Here is a 21,358-nt window from a genome sequence, read left to right as displayed (position 1 = left end):
CGCTGAGAAGAGACGCTGTCTTTCTCCTGCAGAGAAATTCAGCTCCAGCGTTTCTGGTCTACCCTTGCGGGTGACTGGGATATCGAGCCGACCTCCATCATTCTATTCCAGAGGTATGGTGTTGACTAAACCCTTGAGAGAGAATTCTTGAAGCAAACCTTGGCAAAACCAACTTAACTTAAAGCTACTCACTTACTCCCCTCCCAAGTATTAGGCTTAGGTCAGGTACACTGGGGTAGGCGTAGTTAGAAGCACCAGTTGAGTATTTTAGCCTAATGTATATATGAATGTATATATGTTTTATTCCTTTTAAACCATGGTATGGCTAAGAAACCATATCAATGCTTTTACAGTATTATTTCGCAATACTTATCTTACTGTACGTACTTTTTATAATAACAAGTCTTGCAATTGTGGCAATTCATTTCTCTTGTACGAGAAGAAAGACTGTTCAATAAATGTTAACCTTTTATTGACAAACGCCCGTCTCTCTATTCTCTACATATTGTGAAAGTAAACTGCACCAACCTGACTGAGTAAAATAACTGTCTATTGTTTCACACGACCCTAGAGATTGACTCTTGATCTGAGGAGCAAAGTTGTCATGTTGCACGGTTGTTGGAAAACTGAATCCCTTCTTTTCTGTGCCAGGGAAGCTGATCACTTCCTATTTCAGTCAAGAAAGTTTCCAGTGACCTCTGAGCTAGTTGGTAACAAACCCAATTAAGTTTAGCATAGTCAGTAGAGGCCTGGAAGATCCTCACTTCTACGTCGATACTACTGTTTATGTTATTCCAATGCGCAGGGCCTATTGGGAAAATAGGAACTACGCTACAATATAACTAATTAATACAACATTCTTTTGGCTGAGGTAAATTGGCTTCCAGAGTTTTTTAGAACAGTCCCACACGGAGAGGATGTTATCACACCTTCCTTTTCTGTTTTTGTCCCAGAGGAAGTTAAAGCAGCATCTGTTACTGAATGGGCTTTTGCGCAGGCTACAGCATTATATCGCAATCAGGAAGGTTGGGGTAAAGATTTCCCTTACCATATTGTACCTATAAGGTCCAGCTCGCAGGTACAAGCACAATACCCTATTAAGCATGAACCTAAGCGCATCTTAGGGAGATTCCAATTATAATATCAAGATGTGATTGAGCCTTGTGTCTCCCCTATGAATTATCCATTATTTCCTGTGCTTAAACCAGATAATTCCTATCGTACAGTTTCGGATTATAAACAATTAAACACTTGCACACACTTTTGCGGTACAAAATTCACACAACATAGGCTTACTAAATATAATTGTTCATAAAAAATACAAAACTACATTGGACATTTCCAATGGTTTTTCCTGTCAAAATATAACACCCGAAAGCTGCAATTTGACTGCATTATCGTGCTTGGACCACAACAAAGATTTTGTTGGTTCTCACAAGAGTATAAGAACAGTCTACGTCTGTTTGCTGCCCGAGTAACATCAATTTTACAAGTAATTTACTCAGAAGCATTGTCCTCCATTAATGACATTTACCTCAAAGATGAGGAGTTAAACACATTTGGCTAGAGTGGATCGTGGGATTTGCTCACCATGGTTATAAATAAAATTTTCCGAAATCTAAAATTGCCTTTTTCAGTGTCGTGTTTGGGATAGTCTAGTACTATATTTTCTTAGAGAAATGTGCTCTTTAGCAGACACCAAATACCTTAAGAAATCTTCAATCACTTTTAGATTTTCTCAACTTTGGTAGAACATATATACTAGAGTATGCATAGTGGGTTAAACCATTGTACAATTTCATTCGTCCTGAATTTTCTAATAAGCATTGGACTACTGAACACACTACTATTCTCATAAACTTACAAACATACATTTGTGAGTCTCAGCATTTACATACTCGTGTTAACACTACTAATCTAGTGATGTGCATAATTTCAGGTTCCAGTGGTTACAAGTATGTTTTATTCAATGAAGTAGAAGCAGGGCAGATTGCTCATAAATCACATTTATAGTCCAATGCAGAAATGCATTTTGCATGGCCATTTCTTTTCACTGCAGTTCAAACAGCTGTCCTGAAAAAATGTCCACTGGCTCAGGGGAAACTTATAATTGTGGTGTCTCCTGTTCCTGCCTCAGAGGCTTTCACCGAGGCCAGCATTCCTAATGCCTTACATCCTACATGGATCCAGTGGGCCACTTCCTTGACAGCTACAGATGTAGATTATGTTTTTCATCCTAATTTGCAAACACATGAATAATTCCAGTATGAACAAGAATACCCTATCTCTAGTCTAATGTTGCCCTCAAATGAGTATGCTTTCATAATCTATACTGATGGTTGAGCCCAGCCCGTGGTTGGTACTAACTACAAGTACTCTGGAGCAGGTGCTCCAGTAAAGGGTGTCATGAAAGATGGTGCATTTCAGGCACAAAAACATATACATAAATGTTTGCCGAATTGAAAGCTTTGGTTCTGGCTCTGCAGAATACGGATTCACAATTCCCCACACTTATAATGTGTTGCTCCTATTACTGCACCCAGGCCTTTAATGATAGTTTACCTTATCGGAGCTTGAATATATTCACTGATTCTAAAAGAAAGGCTACAAAGCAGAAGCTTTTATGGGGAAAGGTGGCGGCACTAAAGGATGATTTGCCAGGGCTCATGTAATTCATACATTGAGTCATCAATGTGTTGGTGTACATGTTGCATGGAATTTATTGGCTGATGAAGCTGCAAAGGCAGCTGTTCAGACTGTTTTAGCAGCTGCAATTACTCGTTCACATACGAGGCAGGATGATCACATAATGGCTGTGGTCACTGCTTTGACTAGTGGCGAGCCTTACCTAAAGGCTATTTAGCAAAATACTCCTATCTATTGAGTACTGAAACTATTCATTTTATTCTTAGGGTGGGTGATCGAATGATACCCAACGAGAACCGGTTAGAATTAATAATAGCTGACCAGGACGGATTAGAGTCTGCCTATGCTGGTATGGTGGCTACAGTTTCTTTACTACATAAACATTACTGGTGGCAGAGACTTTATATATGCAAAAACAACAGTTGATGGACAGAATGCAGAACAATATCATACATTCACCTCAGTACAGAAATCTGGGCCTAAATCCATCGTTTTTTTGCTAACCATGCCATTCCAGTTTGATCCTAGCCATATGCAAATCAGTCTTGACCCTGTGCCCCATGGGAACAGTCCAGCCCGAACTGCCAAGCCAGGTCCTCCCTGGACTGGAAACAAGCATCCTAGGACCGGTTTCAGGCTTTCAGCCCTTATTAGCCAAACAGACAAAACAAAAATTGTCCTTAGTTGCAACATTTGTGACCAAATTAAGAATTCCATTGTTACCCGCCCACCACAGACACCTCTTTTAGTTTCAAATAAGCCATTTTAAGTCATTACAATCTGTCTATTTAGATCACTGCGGACCACTCCATTCAGATGATACCTTTAAATATATCTTAGTGGATGTTGATTCTGAATCTCAATTTCTACGGGTGTGGCCATAGTGATCAACTGACGCAAGAAGTGTTATTAAAGATTTTCAAGTCTTTATCTGTACATATGCAGCGGCAGCATTCCATTCGGATCAGCGACCAGCTTACATCTCTAAGGCTTACCAGGATACTATGTGCACCCTGGGTGGTGGTGTGCATTATTCTGCCCTCTATCCTCCTGAGGAAAATTTGATTGTGAAATGGAAGAAATGTGACTTAAAGCAGTCCTTAACAGCTAGAGTATTAGGTTTGGGTCCATCAACTGTATAGAATCCGGAGAGCATTAAATAATCTACCTAAAAGATCGTTGGGTGATCGAACTCTCTATGAGGTACACTTCGGGGCCCAAATGATTGTTCCAGATCTTGATAATCCTGGCACAGTGGCTGGAGATTCGTCCTTTGACATCAATGAACGTTTCGCTGACTTACAGGAATTGTAAGACTTCCCAGATGGGCACTCCAATTTGAATTTTAAACCTTCTGCCACTGACGAAGTGGAGGAGCAGCCAGTGGTCTTTGGTTAGATTCCTAAAGTTGGGGATCTAGCCCGAGATAAGATTGCAGATAAAAAAGAGTTTGTTTCGTCCTACTGTGCACTAGTGTCTGTCCTTGCTGTCAAAAGTAGTCGAACTGCGATTATGCCACTGCTTGCTGGATGTAAATAGACACAAAACACTTCCATTGACCAGGTTAACCCATGTGGCCAGTCCTCCATAGTAGGCCACTGTGGTTTCTGTGTAGTTCCTTGCCACCTCTCTCTACTCAGCATGAAATCACTCTACATGCGCTATGCAGTCTAAATCTTTCAACACTCTGGCAGGGATCTTCAAATGCTGAACTTTCAAATGTACCAGTTAATGATGGAAACACAGGATGTGTTTCAATTGTGAGTTTAGCGTTTCCCACCGCTGCTCCTTGCAAGGAAATGATATACTATCAACCACCTTCGGAGGTGCATAACAGCTCTGCTTTGTCCCATGAGGTACCTGTTTTTACTCAGACTGCCTCTGATTATTTTGACAACATTGATGGTTTTTCCTCAGACTCTTCATATTCTTCCTTGCATGGTGCTCATGCATTTTTCCTTTGGCTGAAACAGACTTATCTGATTCCTCCACGGTCCGACTTTTGGATTTTTCTTTCATTGTTTGTTCTATTCCTCTGGATTGGATCTGTTACAGTTTTCTTTCTACCATTGAATGGACCCTTTCTTTTAGATCATACTCCACCAAAACTGTTAGCTGAGGTGCTTATGTCCCATTCTTCATCACATAAGGTCAGAAGTCTTGTTCCTGGTGAACATTACTGCATTCCATGTCCATGATGGTGGTGTTTGGAATAACGTTCCCAATTACGTTTTTGGCCCGAAAGAGGCATTGCAAATTCAGGTTCCATTTCTGATGAACGGAATGCTATGCCTGTTTCATATATGCTATCTGAATTAGAATCATAGCCTGTATTTGAGAATGAGGATTTGCATTTGAAGTCTGCAAATTATGGTGAAATGTTTTGTTACCCTCATTATGGATATAACTATTTACATGGAGCTAGTACCCCACATGCTGTTTCTGATTATATACAGTTCCTTTATTTTCCTGGTCAAGTAAGTCCCTATATACACAGTTTCATATTATGAGGTTACACCTTCCCCAGCAAAGAAACATAAGCTCAAACAAACAAAACTGATTTATTCAGGTTAATTTATTTCACAACAGGCCCTGAAGAGTTATAAGTATTGGAAGGACAATATTGAGCTTAATCTGTTTCGGGTACACAACACTGGCAAGCCACTGATGCATTATTTAGGGCTTGTCTGATCCCTCGCCAAACTATCTTTGTAAACAAAACTGTACTACAGACTGACCATATGTCGTGGATTGGCTTATACTAAAAATGTCAATATGCCAAGCATTCCCTCTCTTGCAAAGTTTGATAATTGACAACGGCTTATTCATTTCACAGAAGTGCAGCTCAATGAGATGGTGCAAAATGGAACTTACAATTCGTCATTTTCTAGTTCAGATGATTGATTATTGTGTCCAATTGATACCAATGAACCCCCGTTATTTAAACTCTTCCTAGGGTTTAAAAGCAAGCAGACAAGACCCCTGTTATATTCAGTCGCAACACTTTGGAGTAGTTACTACCAATAGGGTAGAAAAGTTATGCAAGCAATGGTTAGAACATTCCACCTTGTCAGCAGTTAAAGACCCTTTATCTCTTCTTTCGGATAACAATGTTTTATAGGTTTTTTGTTGGTTCCCAGTGCTCCTCGTTCTAAACATTTTATATATGCTACCTATAATGAAATTTGAAAAATTCTCAAAAAGAAGCTGCTCAATGGTAAAGACAAATTAATAAGGAAAATTTAGAAAAAACTTTGGCAGTTGTTGATAATAGAATAACCACATTGTTAACAGGTCTTTATTCGTTGAATAATATTGTTTCATCTGCATTTGATATCACACAAAATTACATGTCTGCTGGAACACGGCCAGAGTCAGTTGAGATCGATTTTGCAATTAAGTTAGATATTGCAAGTTTTAAAAGCAAATCTAGTGCCATGGAAATATTTGAATGCAACTGAATTATTGTTGCCTTATTCTTTGACATGCATGCAACACATTATGGCTAGAAAAGACACAACTTACACTATGCTTAATTTAGACAGTTTAGAGAAGTTGCTTATAGTGTAGCTATAAATCCATCAGTTGTCTGGCTGATCCACGGTTTCATTTCTCTCCCCATTTTAACGTTTCATTTCACGTCATGTCATAGATAATTTTATAGTTGCAAATATGAGTCGATAGGTGCACGTTTTTTACACGAGGCATGGTTTCTCCCTTTTCAGTACATATGCAAGCATGAGAACAAAGAGGTTTTTATTAGTCTACATGAGTGTGGAACATCTTTGGGTCACTCCTTTTGCAAGAAGATAACACTTCATGGTGTTTGCAATGTGTCAATGGCTAATCTTTCGTGCTATTTGAAGGGTGCTCCTGAACCATTTATAAAGTCTGAATTTTTGTTGCTTTCTAATGGGAGCTGCTTAAGTTTTAATGATCAGAGCTGTTGCAGAAGGAAACAAGGTGTCCCTTATATAGTCACTGTTTCCAAGTTTGTGACTTGCTGAATGAATGTCTTATATCCTCCCACAAGTTCTATTGGGGAAGTTACTTTGTGGCTGAAGGTCCCTCTTTCCAAAATTCGCTTTGATAAATTAAGCAAACTGAAATGTTTATTGCTTCAAAAAGATGTGTCTTTAACATCTGCCCGAGAAACTTTTGATCTCCAAGTAGCTCATTCCTCGTCTGAGGTACAATCACTATTACGGACTAAAAATTCCACAGCATTTTGGTGAGCTGGTACACTTTATTTTCAATGCTTCTAATACTGTTGGAGTGGCACACTTTTTTTTAAGTGACTGGGTCTGGATTTGTTTCTACGTGTCAGACTATGCTTGGTGTTATTCATCTTTTATACATTTATTGATTTTGAAGGCATTTCGATTGTATTATTCCTTCTGGTTGCTATTTTGGTTCTATTTTTGATGCTCCACAATGGATGTCCCACACAAGTCCTAAAGGTAATGAACTGCCACATGTCATCCTGTTTCGTGAATGCATGATGCGGTATTTTGGAGAGTCTTTGTTCTTGGAACTGAATGAAAACTGGTCTATGACCTTTCCGCCGCTGTGGTTCCAGAGATTGCGGGCTTTGTTTCACTGCCTATGGTGCTCTTTTGGGTGTGCTTTCGACTTGCACCATGGCTATGCAATTGTCATGATCTCAAGACATAAATCAGCTTGTGCATCAGTTGTGTTGTACTGTGATTTAGCTCCCTTTCCTGCTAGATGCCTTCTATGAGCTGCCTTTGCAAATGCAGAAGGTTCCTTCAGGTTTCTGGCATGTAGTTCCCCTTCGGAGGCAGCACTCCTGCCACTGTTGCCGTCGATTGCTTTTGAATGAGCGGGAGATGACTCTCTTTGTCCTCTGGATCTTGTTCTTCAGGCCTCTGTCGATGTATTGCCCCTGAATGCAGGTTCAATCTTGGGCTTCAACAACACTCTGGATAAGGAAGTGGTGGACATTTTGGAGATGCCATATTTCAATTTGTATGCCTCCTAGTCTCTTTAATTGGCTTTTTTGGATTATTGAAATTGTTTTCCTTCATTTTTATTAGTGTGCATGTTTTTTTAATTTGCAATTTTATATGGCTTTCTGCATCTGCATGAGATGCAAGGCTTTTTACATATTATTATTGCTTATTTGTATATGTTGTCTTTCAGATGGATGTTGTTGAGCTGATAGCTCCCTTTTTTACCTTTGCATCTTTTTCTAATAGTGGTCTAATCTTAATTAAATGTATGAACAGCACACCAACTATATCAACCACGGTCAAGCCAGGAGAATAAATAGAAATATAGTGATTAAGATCCTACTTCTAATTCCATTGTCAAAATTAAATAAAGCTAACTGACTGCTTTCAAGACTCAAGAGCAACTTTATGACAAACTGGGGGTGTCAGATTTCTCTTGAAGGAGTTTGCTGCCCATCTTACTCAATTTTCTAAACGTTTCCTTTGAAAATAAATAAAAAATCTTTCATTCTAATTACTTACATCTTTTATTTCATTTGGCATCATTTAAGAAAACGAGGGGGAGAAAAAAGAGACAGGAGAGTACATCTTTAGAAAGGCAATGCTGAAAAATATTTTCATCTCACTCCTTTATGGTGTTTTTCAGTTAGCAAACAGTACATTTTACAGCCAAACAAGCAAAATATGATTTGCACCCTGAACGTCCTTTCAGCTTTTCTAATAATAAATAACCGTGCAAACCAAAAGAAAAGGGTATACCACCCAATGGTTTTTGGAGATCTACACTCTCCATCGCTCATTTTTCTTCTGTGTATCTCTGTAGTTTAACACATTCCTGACTCTAGCTTAACAGATTCACAGCAAGCTAAGTAGCACTCCTAAACTGAGAATCTTATGAAGATTATATTATTGACATTTGGGGGAAATCACACTGAAAAGCATTGGAGGGGTGACTTCTCTAAGGGCTACTTTGTTATAAGAAAGGATGTTCTCTCAACAAAAAGATTAATACTATTTTATTTTACACAGGAAATATTCCCAGATCATTAACTACAACATATTGTTCAGACTGCCATACATCACACAACATAAAACATTTGAGGGCTGTAAGGCACTCGGCCAGAAAAACATGGCTGCTATACAACACCATTGAAGGCCATACTGTTAAAATAACATCTTCTGGGTGAAAATAACTCACCTTAGCTAAAATGTACTTGTCTTGGTCAAAAACATGGTCAACAATTGCAAATGTGGACATGCTGTTCGCTTTTTGCAAGCCATGAAGTTCTACTCTGACTATACTGAATACAACCCCCATTGTGAGGTTTTCAAATAATGGCTGTACACTGTAGGTTTACTAGGGAAGGCAGCTGTATCCTTGCTGATGGTTTCTCTTTAGCAATATAAGAGATGTGTCGAGGTTAGTCAGATTTAACAGTGTCTCAAGGCTTTGACCTTGTAGCCTCGTTCGACAATAAAATTACATCGACAAACCTATAGGCCACCATGTGCTGCACTGCATGACCTTCAAAAGAAACATAAAATAACTATTTTTTTTGCCTGCCATCAGTTCCTGCATTGTCGCTGGCAAGCAGCTCACTCTGGTAGACAGCTGAATTTTCTCCCACATGATCAATATTATATGACTGCATATATATACACACCTTTCATCTGAGAAGGAGCACAAAATGAACTGTCTTTGCATACACTGTATGTACTGCGAAACGCGTATGCCTGAAAGCCAGAACAAGCTGCAAGTACATATGCAACTTAGCAATGACCTTGCTCAAGTATCTATAGTACTCAAGGTTAGCCACCAGTAGGCACTACAAGTTAGACTGAGTGATTGTGACAAATCTTGCTGTCTATGAATCCTTTCTACTTAGGGTGCGGAATTGCTCAGTAAACTTTTAAATACAGATGTTGTGATTATTGCAGGTTTTGTGCCTTCCTTTTGCTTGTGTGCATTCTTTCAATGACTTCGGCTCATGGGGGTCCTTGCTGCGAGCGTCGGTCTTCCAACATTCTGCACACCCACATGGAAACCACTTCAACACTACCGTCGTCATATTGCATGATGAATGGGTGACCCTGGAAAAAAAGAGAAGAGTCAGCTTTGGTCACAAGACTAACTAATCCTATCCAAGCCAGACTATTGCATGCACGACTGCCACTAGTATTCAAGGGTACAAGACAATAGTTCTTATGGCAGCCCCCTGTGCAAAGAATTGAGGCTTTGGTACTCATAGTGGGCATCAATGTTTAAGCACACCAGATTCCAGATCTCAGAGTAGCCCTCTGTATTTCAGGACACCACGACTCAGAGAAGAATTTATTGATTGGCTAGATACGACATAATAAAACATAAATAACAAATGATTTACCTTTGGTAACACTATTTCAGGTGGCTACTCTATCTGACTGCAGATTCCTCACCTTTAGAATATCCCCAGGTGCCAGACTGTACCTGGAAGAGGTGAATAGTATTGTTCTTGCCCGCCGATAGATGGCGTCGGGCGGCCCCACACCCACTCTGCTCCACCCCAGGAGTGACAAACTGAGCGACATATACACGCCACCCCTGCTGCCTGAAGTCAGCTTCTTTCTCTGTGCGAGCTATTGGATACAGAGTCCAGCAATGATCAGAAGTACCAGTGTACAGATCCCTAAATTGGAAAGAGACTAGACTATTTCATAGAACGAGGAGACAGGAGGGTAGTAGGGAATCTTCATGTAGACAGAGTCCCCATTAGAAGAACAATTACTAACCAAACTAGTGATTCCTCACCTTTAAAATATCTCCAGGTGCTAGACTGAATCAGGAATATTTGACAGCTGCGCTCATGTGCACAGCTAGGTTGTGTCGTGCAGCTTCGCAGTAGAATTGCTCTGCTCCAGAAGTGACAAATCAGGCCACATATAGGTGACACCCTTGCATGCAGACTTCCGTTCCTTTTTTACCCTGTCCCCTCCTTCGACTGCAGAGCCCAATAATCATGAATAGCAGTGTACAGAACTCTAGATTGGGACATTTTTTAGATTGAAAAATAGACCATTGCACAGAATGGGGAAGTGGGAGGGTGGAGAGGAATCTGCTATTAGATAGAGTATTCACTAGAAAGACTGTTACCGAAGGTAAATAACTAGTTATTCTGATGGACACTTCTTACAAACGTTTTCTCAGATGTAATAAATATCAAAGCAGTATCTCTAAAAGTGATGGATCTGGGGCATGACTCAGATTAAGCAGTCCTCCATGATCAACCAGGCGAAATGCCCTTTTCGTCGGACCTGGCTGTCAAGTTAGTAATGCTTGACAGATGTCCAAGACAGATAATCCTCGTGCTAGGGCACTAGAAGCAATCTTGGCCTTTGGTGTAATGGGCCTTCCATAGGCTACTTCTTGGTCAATGTTTAGCAGATCTTTATGCAGAGGGATGGCCATCTAGACGAGGCCTTTTTCTGAAATGATTTGCCTTTCTTTGCTCCAGAAAAAAAACGTCAAAGATCTCATTGTCCACCTGGTGGTCTTTGGTGTGATCGATGTAAAAGCTTAAGGCATTCTGGGGTTCAACCAGTGGATTCTCTCCTCCTCCTTCGAGGGGTAAGGAGAAGCAAAGTACATTCGGAGAATGATAGATCGCCCAAAAAGCGTTCACAACTTCGGGCAAGAAGGCCACCCTGGTCCTTAGCATTGCTTTGTCGAGGAACAAAATAACAAGTTACTTTCCTCCTTTAACACCTTATCTGGTAGAGACTCTTATCTAGCTGCGTACTCCTTACCTTAGAATATTCCCCAGGAGTCAGACTGGATCCGGAAATTTTTGAGCAGTCCCCTTGCATGCCGGTAGGTGGCATTGTTCTGCTCCACGTAGCATTGTCCGCACCGGAAGTGATGTGTACATTGCTTATGCCGGCACCACACCAGCGCACTGAACTCGGTTTGTGACAATTTTCCATGCCTGAAGCACAGAACCACGTTGAGGTGGTTTGACCTCTGTGCCAAAGTGAGGTCCTGAAGGATCTCTTTAAGGTGAAAGATTCATTTTGGACAGGTGGGATGCTGGGAGGGTTAGTAAAGAATCTGAGGGTAGACAGAGCCTCTACCAAATAAAGCATTACCAAAGGTAAGTAACTTGTTCATCTGGTAGAAACTTCTAGCTGCAGATTCCTTATCTTAGAATAGATACCAAAGAAATCTCTCCCCCGAGGTGGGTCAGCGACTCGGTTACACCAAAAAGTCCTGGAGGACTAGATGAGCGAAATGCCCATCACGGCGGTCCAGACTGTACAGTCAGTAATGCTTGGCAAATGTGTGTGGCGATGCTCATATTGCAGCCTGACAGTTGTCTAGGACTGGGATTCTTTGAGCTAGCACAACAGTCGTAGTTTTGCCTCTGGTGCGAGCGCGGAAGCTCTCAGAAGGTTGCTTCTTGGCCATTGTGTAATATTAAAATAATCATAATAATCCTTATTTGTAAACCGCGAACACATCACACCTTAACGTTTCAAAGCGCTGAGGGCCATCGGGGAGATTAAGTGAGCTATTGCACAGAGCCACATGATGCTGAGCTGAGCTGCCACTGGCGATCAAACCAAGAGCCTGCACTCCGGACTCAGCCGCTCTGGCCGCTGCTCCACACCACTGCCCTCAACCATGTAGCAGATTTTTAGACATAGTACAATCCAACTAGCACTCTTGTGTACTGTCTTTGCTTTCTTTGCATACACAAATCCATTAAATAGTTGATAGTCCACCTGAAATCCTCTGGTAGGATCAATGTAGAATAACTGCTCTTTTTGGATCCAGTCGGTGGAGTCTCTCCTCTTCCTTGGAAGGATAAGGGGGGCAAGAAAGTAGGCAGCGTGATGTGTCCAACATGAAAAGGTGTGACCAGCTTGGACCTTGGGTAGGAAGGAGGAATCGGTCCTAAGGACCAGCTTGTCAGGAAAAAACGTAGTATATGAGGTTTTGACAGAAAGGTCTGTAATTCACTAACCCTCCTGACAGATGTTATGGCCACAAAGAAGATTGTTTTGATGGCAAGCAGTCTCAAAGGACAGCTGTTCATGGACTCAATGGCTTAAAAAGGTAAAAACTAAGTTAAGATCCCATGTTGGCATAAAAAAGGTATAATGGGGAAATGTGCTGAAAACATTTCAGGAAACAAATCACAATATTTTAAAGAGGGAAGGTGGATTCGGCAACCACAAGAAGGCCGAGATGGCCAAAAGATACCCTTTAACTGTGTGCAAGAAAGGCTTTGCCCTGCAAGAGATAAGGCAAACAAAAGGACTTCAGACAAAGGTACAGAGAGAGGATCAATGGACGTGGTAGCACACCAGGCCATAAATGTATCCAATAGACAGGCACATACTGTTTTTGTTGAGTGATGTCTGACTGCCAGAATGACATCATACGCTTCTGGATGGAGGTCAAAAACTCTCAAGTGTCGCCGCACAATCTCCACGCATGTAAATGAAGAGTGTGCAGGTTAGGTTGCAGGACTCTGTTTCTTCAACAGGAGATCCTCCTGAAGTGGCAGTCCGATCGAAGGAACAAATGCTCATGCTCAGGAGTTTGGGATACCAGACTCTCCGTGCCCAATGCCGAGCCACAAGAATAATTTGGGCCCGCTTGTTCCTGATCTTCTTGAGAACTCAGGGCAGGAGTGGTACTGCCAGAAAGGTGTTCACAAGTACTGAGTTCCACTTGAGACAAAATGCGTCTCCGAGTGAGAGTCGCCTTGGAAACTCCATTGCGCACAAGTGCTGATATTGCGCATTCACAGAAATGGCGAACTGATCTAACCAAGGACCTCCCCAATTTCTGAAGAGACCTTGCACCACCTCCAGATGACAATGTCGTTCATGATACGCAAGACATTAATGGCTGAGTTTGCCTTCTCGAGTGTTCAGAGAGCCTGCCACATACTAAACCACCAGGAAAATACCCTGACATTCCTGCCTCTTGACACAGGGTCCATGACCCCGCCTAGCCCTGTTCATAAGAATGTAACATGGCAGTGTTATTTTCCCTGAACACTCGAACCAGTCTTCCCTTGATGGAAGAAAAAAAGTTCTGAATCCTAGGTGAATCGCTCTCAGGTCCAACAGGTTTACCTCTCCAAGATAGCTACCCCAACACTGGAGTGGCACATCTATCACCACTAAGATATCTGAGTTGGGAAGGGAGAGGATTCTTTTGTTGAACCAATCACGATCCATCAGCCACCACTGCAGATCTTTTGCAGTTTCTTCCAATGCCCGGACCAGGTCAGAGAAATTCCCCTGGTGCTGCACCTGCTAGGACTTCAGATACCACTACACAGCCTGCATATGCGAATGGGCATGTTTTTCCAGCAGGATGCAGGAGACCATGAGACCCAGGTGACTCAGTGCCGGTCTCACCGAAATCCAGGATAGAGGCTGAAACATCAAAATCATAGCAATAATATCCTGGACTCAATTTTCCTGAGGATAGGCTCAAAACTGCACTGTTGGCAAGGTAGAAAAGGTCCAAGGATTCTAAGGCTTAAACAACGCTTTGATAAGCTGCTTTTATAGGTGAATGGAGACACACTCGAAGCTCTGGACCTCTTGGGCTTCATGTAGAAATACAGGTTTGAGAAGTGATGAGTGTGTACTCCATAGAAAATCACAAAAATTCTTATCAGGAATAATATCCGTTCTTTCAAGTCGTCATACAAAGGACAGAACTATTTCTGGTTGCAGTATAACATCTTTATTATTTTTTGTGGGACATGGACAGCCGACACGTGTTTCGCCCCCTCTTGGCGAGTTGCGCCGGGGCTTTCTCAAGGCTAATTTCACATATATAGATACCTGGGATTCAACCCGTAAACTAATCCGAAGATCGAGGACTGGGAGCAGGGACCGAACTCGGAATAAGCTCAACAAAACTCACAGAAGAACTTCTGCTCCTGGAGTATTGAACTCCCTGTACCTTGGATATTACTAAAATTGGAAACCATAATAATATACGCTATATATGTGAAATTAGCCTTGAGAAAGCCCCGGCGCAACTCGCCAAGAGGGAGCGAAACACGTGTCGGCTGTCCATGTTCCACAAAAAATAATAAAGATGTTATAATGCAACCAGAAATAGTTCTGTCCTCTGTATGACGACTTGAAAGAACGGATATTATTCCTGATAAGAATTTTTGTGATTTTCTATGGAGTACACACTCATCACTTCTCAAATCAAAACTGCACTGTATCCAGAACAGCTCCAATGAAAGTGAGTGTCTGAGAAAGTGTCAGGTGTGACATCCCCAAGTTTAAAGTGAACTCCAGTGAATACAGGAGGTCCGCTGTAATCTGGAAGTAGAAGACGACTCCCCGGGGGTGAGCCCACCTTCAAAAACCAGTTGATGAGGTAAGGAAAGACTCGTGCCCCTACCCTCCTCAGAAGTGCTGCAACCACCACCATCACCTTGGTGAACACCCAAGAGGTGCTGGTAAGGCAAAAAAGGGGCGCAGCGTACTGATAATTCTCATGTCCTATCGTGAATCACAGTTAACGTTGTTGGGCAGGCAGGACAGAGATATAGAAATAGGCATCCTGCAAGTCCAATGCTACCTTACAGTCTCCAGGGTTGAGGGCAGAAAGGACCTGAGCCATAGTGAGCATCTTGAACTTTTCCATTTTCAGAAAGTACTTGAGAGGGCATAGGTCTAGTCTGGTGCGGAGACCTCTGTCCTTTTTCAGGACCAGAAAGTAGCTGGAATATTAACCATGGCCTACTTCTGCTGCCAGCACCTTCACATTAGCTCCTTTGGCCTGAATAGCCAGCTCTTCCTGTTGCAAAAGCGAAAGGTGGTCCTTTGTCAGCTGATCAAGGGATGGTGGCAAGGTTGGTGTGGTCTGTTGGAAAGGTAGAGATTAACCCCGATGGACAATCTGAAGAGCCCATTTTTCTGATGTTATCTCCTGCCATTGAGACAAGTGGTGCAGAATCCTGCCACCAGCTGGGTGCCCATGATAGTCGGAGGACATATTAAAAGGATTTGAGGCTTTAGCTGCCGGAGGGGGAGGGGGAATTAGGTAGACCTCTGCGCGTGGTTCCTACAAGGCTTGTGGGAGCATCGTCCATGGTCACAAAAGGATCGAGGTGCCTGCTGGTTTTGGTGGCTAGGGGAGAAAGGATGCAGTTTATAGCCCCTACCATAGCCACGGAAGGAGAGGAAGGTGGAAAGTGGCTGTCATCAAGCCATGGTGAGCCCCAACGACCTAGTGGTCAGGCGCGCAACACCCATTGAACTCACCGGGCTTCAGCCCCCCCCCGTCGTGTGTGGCAGCCCGGGATGAGACAGATCCCGGGCACACACACAGCCGCACCCGAACGTTTTACAGGTCGTTTAAAGACCATTTGAATGTTAATTAGGCATTGTTATTGTTTCAGCCCTTGTAAGAGCCCCTGCAGCTCGACTCTGCGCTCCACTCTGCCTACTGATTAAAGTTCAGCCCCCCCCCCCGAAATTTTTTCTTAGCCCCCCCCGAAATGTGGCTCTAGTTGCGCCTCTGCTAGGGGTGGCCATACTATCTCTAAAAAGTTCAAGTGCCAAATCTGGATGTCCATAAGAAATGCCTGGGCATTCCCGAAAGCCAGTTTATTTCAGCCAGACGTGACTCTGAACCGCCACAGTCGAAGCAATAGCTCTGCCTAGTGAGTCGGTTGCATCCAATCTGCATCTGATTGTAAACTTTGCCGTATTCCTCCCGTTAGCAATAACTTGGGAGAGTATGGCTCGGGTCTCCTCTGAGACCATGGACAAGACTTGCGCAACCAAATCCTACACAGTATAGGAATATGGGCCCAATATGCACACAGTGCTCAGTGACTGAAGTGCAGGGCTGGTGGAAGAGAAAATCCTCTTTCCAAAGGTATTCCAGCCTCTTGGATTCCCTATCCGGTGTTGTTATAGGGAACGCACCAGGCTTGTTTTTGGAGGTGGAGACATGGAAAATAAGGCTCTCAGCAGTGGCATGCTGGGTGAGATAGGCTGGGTCCCTGGGTGCGGGGCAATGGCAGTAGAAGATGGTCCTGTGAACAGGAGTGCTTGGCCTAGACCTCCATCACCAGAGTGGAGTTGCTGACCGGCACCAAATAGGAGCCCAACAGCAGACCGATGGTGTCAGCTGGCGCCAAGGCAGAACCCGCTAACAGAAGTCCAACTGGGGCCTCTGCGGCTCCATGGCACCTGAAAGGACTCTAGAGGGAACCAGCATTCTCCTGAAAAGCTGCAGCATTGCCTTCCTACAGGCCTCTGATTGCTTTGGGGCCAAAGTCACCCAGGGAAACTCAGGCGTGCTGGGATCAGCCTTGGAATGGGTTTGGAGTCAGACAATGACACCAGTCGGGCATTTAGAGTGCTGACTGTGTAACTTCTCTTGGGAGGGAAAGCAGCAGCATGGGGATGAGTTCCACTACGATTTCTTGCACTTGGGGTACAACTTGGTGTTCGACTTAATCAAGGACAGCAACTTGGAGCAGGACCGGTACCTTGAGCTGGATTTAGCCTGCGAATTGGGGCAGAGTGGATCTGCTGTTAGCAGCATTATCTACTTCACATTTTGTGTTCAGATAGATATAGTTTGGCCACACACTCCCTGATTGTTTTTGAGTGCATGGGTGTAATACAATGAGTAAGATGTAAAAAATCCATTTTAAATACACAATTCCACTTTTGTACTCTCAAGCAGGATGGGGAGGAGATATTGTTGCTCTTCACCGTGCAGAGTTAGCTGGAACATTTTGTGTTTGATGCTCAGGAGATATTGTTGCTCTTCACCGTGCAGAGTTAGCTGGAATATTTTGTGTTTGATGCTCACTTGGTACCATACACAGGGTTGAGATTGTGTTTGCCAAGTAAAGGTGCGGAATGGAATGTACAGCTCTGCCTCGGAGCAAACTTTGAGGCCTGCCCAGCTCCCGTGAATGATCTTGACGCAGAGCAGCACAGCCAGCCTTGTTTTTTCGCAATAGAAGGAAGGGGGAAAGGTTTCTTGAAATCTCTCCATGGGTTGAGTAAAGGTATTAAAGACGGGGAAGCTTGGCTCTCGGACAGGAGCTCACCTGTGGAGCCACAATGCCCTTTATGTGATCCCGATTGAGACTTCTGGGACTGTGAGGGCTCCCCAATCGGACTGGCCAGAATGTTGAAAGACACTCTATCAGTGATGTATTTCAGTTATTTGCTTTGTGTACATATCCTATACGTTTTCTTGCTCTGTGTACATAGTTCAAATGTTTTTCTGCTTTGTATACATATTCCCTATATATGGCTTTGTTCATTTGACATCTGGGAAAGTGCATCAATAAGTATATTTTGACTTCGTTTTAAAAGTGTTGTATTAATAAATGCATGTGCTTCATTTTGAAACCGCCTCGATACATTTGTTTGCCTCATTTTGGGAGAGTGCTGAGTTCCTTTTTACCTGTGTCCTTGTGTTTCAAGTCTGAAGCAATACAATCGGGCAGCATCTATTTCACGAGTTCAAATCTTGCCCTGATCCTCAGCACACTTGGCAGACATTGTATGGATCAATGACTGAGATCTGATTCCTGCAGTTTTTGCACTGTTTGAAGCTTGAGCAAATTTGGCATTGGCGAAAACAAAGTTGAGAGCTGAGCTCTGGATCACCTTTGAAGGGCTTGGCAAAGGAAGACCTTAGGTAGCTGCAAAGTCAGATTACGCCACCTGTTGGCACACGGGAACAGTTACTTTGAGGAAAAGAAAATCAAGATCCAGTCTGGTGCCTGGGGATATTCACAAGGTGGGGAATCTGTGGTTAGATGACTCCAGCAGAAACTATAATACTGAACAGAGTTCCACCTCCAGGACCTGGCCCATGAGGTGGAGCCATAAAACCCTTCCTAAGAGGGGAATTGGAACATACAACAGTGCAGCGCAGTTCCTCACACAGAATCCACTGAGTTATGTGTGTCAAGTAAGTGACAAACCTGACTCGGCTGACGCCATGTCAGGAAGGCCAAAATGCAACGAGGATTTTATGTAGTATGCCAAGGAATTAAATTAATTTGATCTTACCCACTGAAACGTTTCCATGGAATGAATAATTAATTTTACACTAAAGTTAATTCTTCTGAAACACTGATGAATAAAATGTTTTGTAAATATGTAGAAGAGCATGTAAAGCTTTACCTATTAAGCGCAGGGTCTGGAAGAAATTCTCTTATGAACTATTCGAACGCGCATTACTTAACCATCCCATGCCCCAATGTAACACACTTCAGGAAACATGGAATAGTTATGAAAATTGGATGGCCATGGCTCTGGATGAAGTAGCTCCATGGGTGTCTAAACCCCCGACTAGGCATTCCAAAACAGCTTCATGGTTCTCTGAAAAAAACTTAGATTGGCGAAAGCCAAATGCAAAACGTTAGAGCGGAGGTGGAGACTTAATTATGCCCCTGAACTCAAAGCAGAATATAAAATAGAGATAAATAAATACCACAAGCTACTAAGGTCAGAAAAGGGCATCTACTTTAAAAATAGAATCGAATCAGCAGACAACCCCACCAAAGAACTTTTTGGTATATACAGAGAACTCACGACCCCATCCAGGCTTGAGGCTCAAGACGTATACTCTAATGAATTATGCGATCTTGTAGCCGATTATTTTGTGGACAAAGTGGACAAAATTCATGATACCTTCACAGCTAGTAACAATCTGCCAACCAGTTTTGGGACTAATGTAGCTATCTCCACACAAAAACCGCGGCTATCATGCTTTACAACGCCAGAAAGAAACGAACTTCTAGGTATTGTTAAAAGCATACAATCCGGATCTCCATCTGACTCATGCCCAGTGGCGCGGTGTAAAGGTGTTATGGAAAGCATGCTAATCGATCATATCAGCCACATGATCACTCTGTCTTTTCAAGAATGTCATGTACTGGAAGCATGGAAGACTGCCCAGGTCATCCCCCTAAAGAAAAAACCTAACATCCCCATTTCACAATTGCAAAACCTTCGGCCCATCTCCCTTCTTCCCTTCTGTGCAAAGATTGTGGAGAAAATTGCTAATAGACAGCTCATGAAACATCTAGAAGAAGAAACCCATCTACACTCATCCCAATCTGGTTTTAGAACCGGCTACTCGACGGAGTCAGCCGTCCTATACTCCACTGAGCGCATAAGGCAGATAGCGGATGAAGGCGAGACAGCAGCATTAGTTTTATTAGATCTGAGTGCAGCGTTTGATACCGTGCTGCACTCCACGCTGCTGTCTCGCCTGATGGAGATGGGGGTGACGGGGTCAGCGCTAGCATGGCTGAAGTCCTATCTAGCTGATAGAAGCTTTCAGCTACATTGTCCTCCCTTCAGATCATCCCCACGCAAGGTAAGCCATGGGGTTCCACAGGGCTCAAGTTTGAGCCCCACCTTGTTTAACATCTACATGGAACCCCTGGCTCGCGTGGTGGAGGCGTTTGGGGTGGACATTGTTAGCTACGCCGATGACACCCAGTTGGTGTTTAAACTCACACCCGACTGTAGTCAAGATGCCATCAACTTCTCGAACTGTATGTCAGCAGTGGCAGTATGGATGAACGACAACTGCCTGCGCCTTAATGGCGAAAAGACAGAGTTGTTGGTGGTCGGGAGAGCAACATCCTCATGGTCAAGGCTTTGGTGGCCCAGTGAACTTGGGGACCCCCCCATTCCGAGGGAGTCGGTACGTAGCCTTGGTGTTATGTTAGACACCGACCTCTCGTATAAGACCCATGTTAATAAAGTCACAGGGAGATGTTTTGGTCTACTCAAGGTTCTGCGTAAGGTCTTAGACCTCCTACCTGCAATAGCCAGAAAAACCATTGTTCACGCCTTAGTGACTCCTCATCTTGATTACGGCAACGCCATGCTGTTAGGGCTAAGCCAAAAAGCACTTCATCAACTTCAATGCGTGCAAAACGCTGCTGCACGTTTAGTGCTTGGTCTCCCGCGCAGAGCATCAGGAAAGTCTGCATTGGCTAAACTCCACTGGCTCCCCGTCAGGGAGCGTATTAAATTTAAAGCCCTTTGCTATGCACACCGCATAGCCCAGAACAAAGGTCCGGACTATCTCAACAACCTCCTGACCATACATCGCCCTACTCGCAATTTAAGATCTTCTGGTGCGATGTTGTTTAAAACTCCTCGTATTCGTAGGGCCAGAATGGGCGGACGCTCATTTAGAAGCTTAGCCCCCAAATACTGGAATGCTCTACCACTGAATTTGAGGATGGAGCCATCTGAAACAGGATTCCGGAGGAAATTAAAAACATTCCTTTTCCCCACTTTATAATCCCGTTCTCTCAGGTCCTCTGTTGAAATTTTATCAGTGATTAGCGCGGGGACACACTGTTCTATGTGTAGCCAGGCGCTCTATAAATGTTTTATTATTATTATTTATTATTATTATGATGGAGCATTTGAATCTATACACAAGTGGGGCCGTGTAGGACTGTATGTGAGACTGCAGAGTGAAATGGATAAAATATGGGATTATCCAAACAGGCGTAACAGAAAAGAAACATGCAACAGAATCAATAATTTTCGTAAAACGTCTTTAGGAAATTCTCAATTCTCTTAAATTATTAGTGAGTGTACAAATTGTGGGAGTGTGTGCCACATGTAAGTCTCAGCGCTCATGGTTGATGAAATACAGTGAGAGTTGCTAGCTTAGTGCTGCATCTAATCTTCTAGTGCAA

The 21,358-nt window shown here is 43.0% G+C and overlaps 1 protein-coding gene across 1 annotated transcript in view; it reads right to left on the bottom strand.

Moving 5' to 3' along the window:
- Window positions 1–8,129: 8,129 nt before the first annotated feature.
- Window positions 8,130–21,358, bottom strand: part of MAP2K5 (mitogen-activated protein kinase kinase 5) — a 1,222,966-nt gene continuing 1,209,737 nt past the window's right edge. Inside the window, exon 22 of the mRNA XM_086958012.1 lies at window positions 8,130–9,710. Coding sequence (XP_086814138.1) covers window positions 9,606–9,710 — 105 coding nt within the window. The 3' untranslated portion in view covers window positions 8,130–9,605. The remainder of the gene's footprint in view (window positions 9,711–21,358) is intronic.

This window comes from Lissotriton vulgaris, chromosome 2_1, assembly GCF_964263255.1.
Source record: "Lissotriton vulgaris chromosome 2_1, aLisVul1.2, whole genome shotgun sequence".
Taxonomy (NCBI): domain Eukaryota; kingdom Metazoa; phylum Chordata; class Amphibia; order Caudata; family Salamandridae; genus Lissotriton; species Lissotriton vulgaris.
This window is presented reverse-complemented; position numbering and strand designations above follow the sequence as displayed.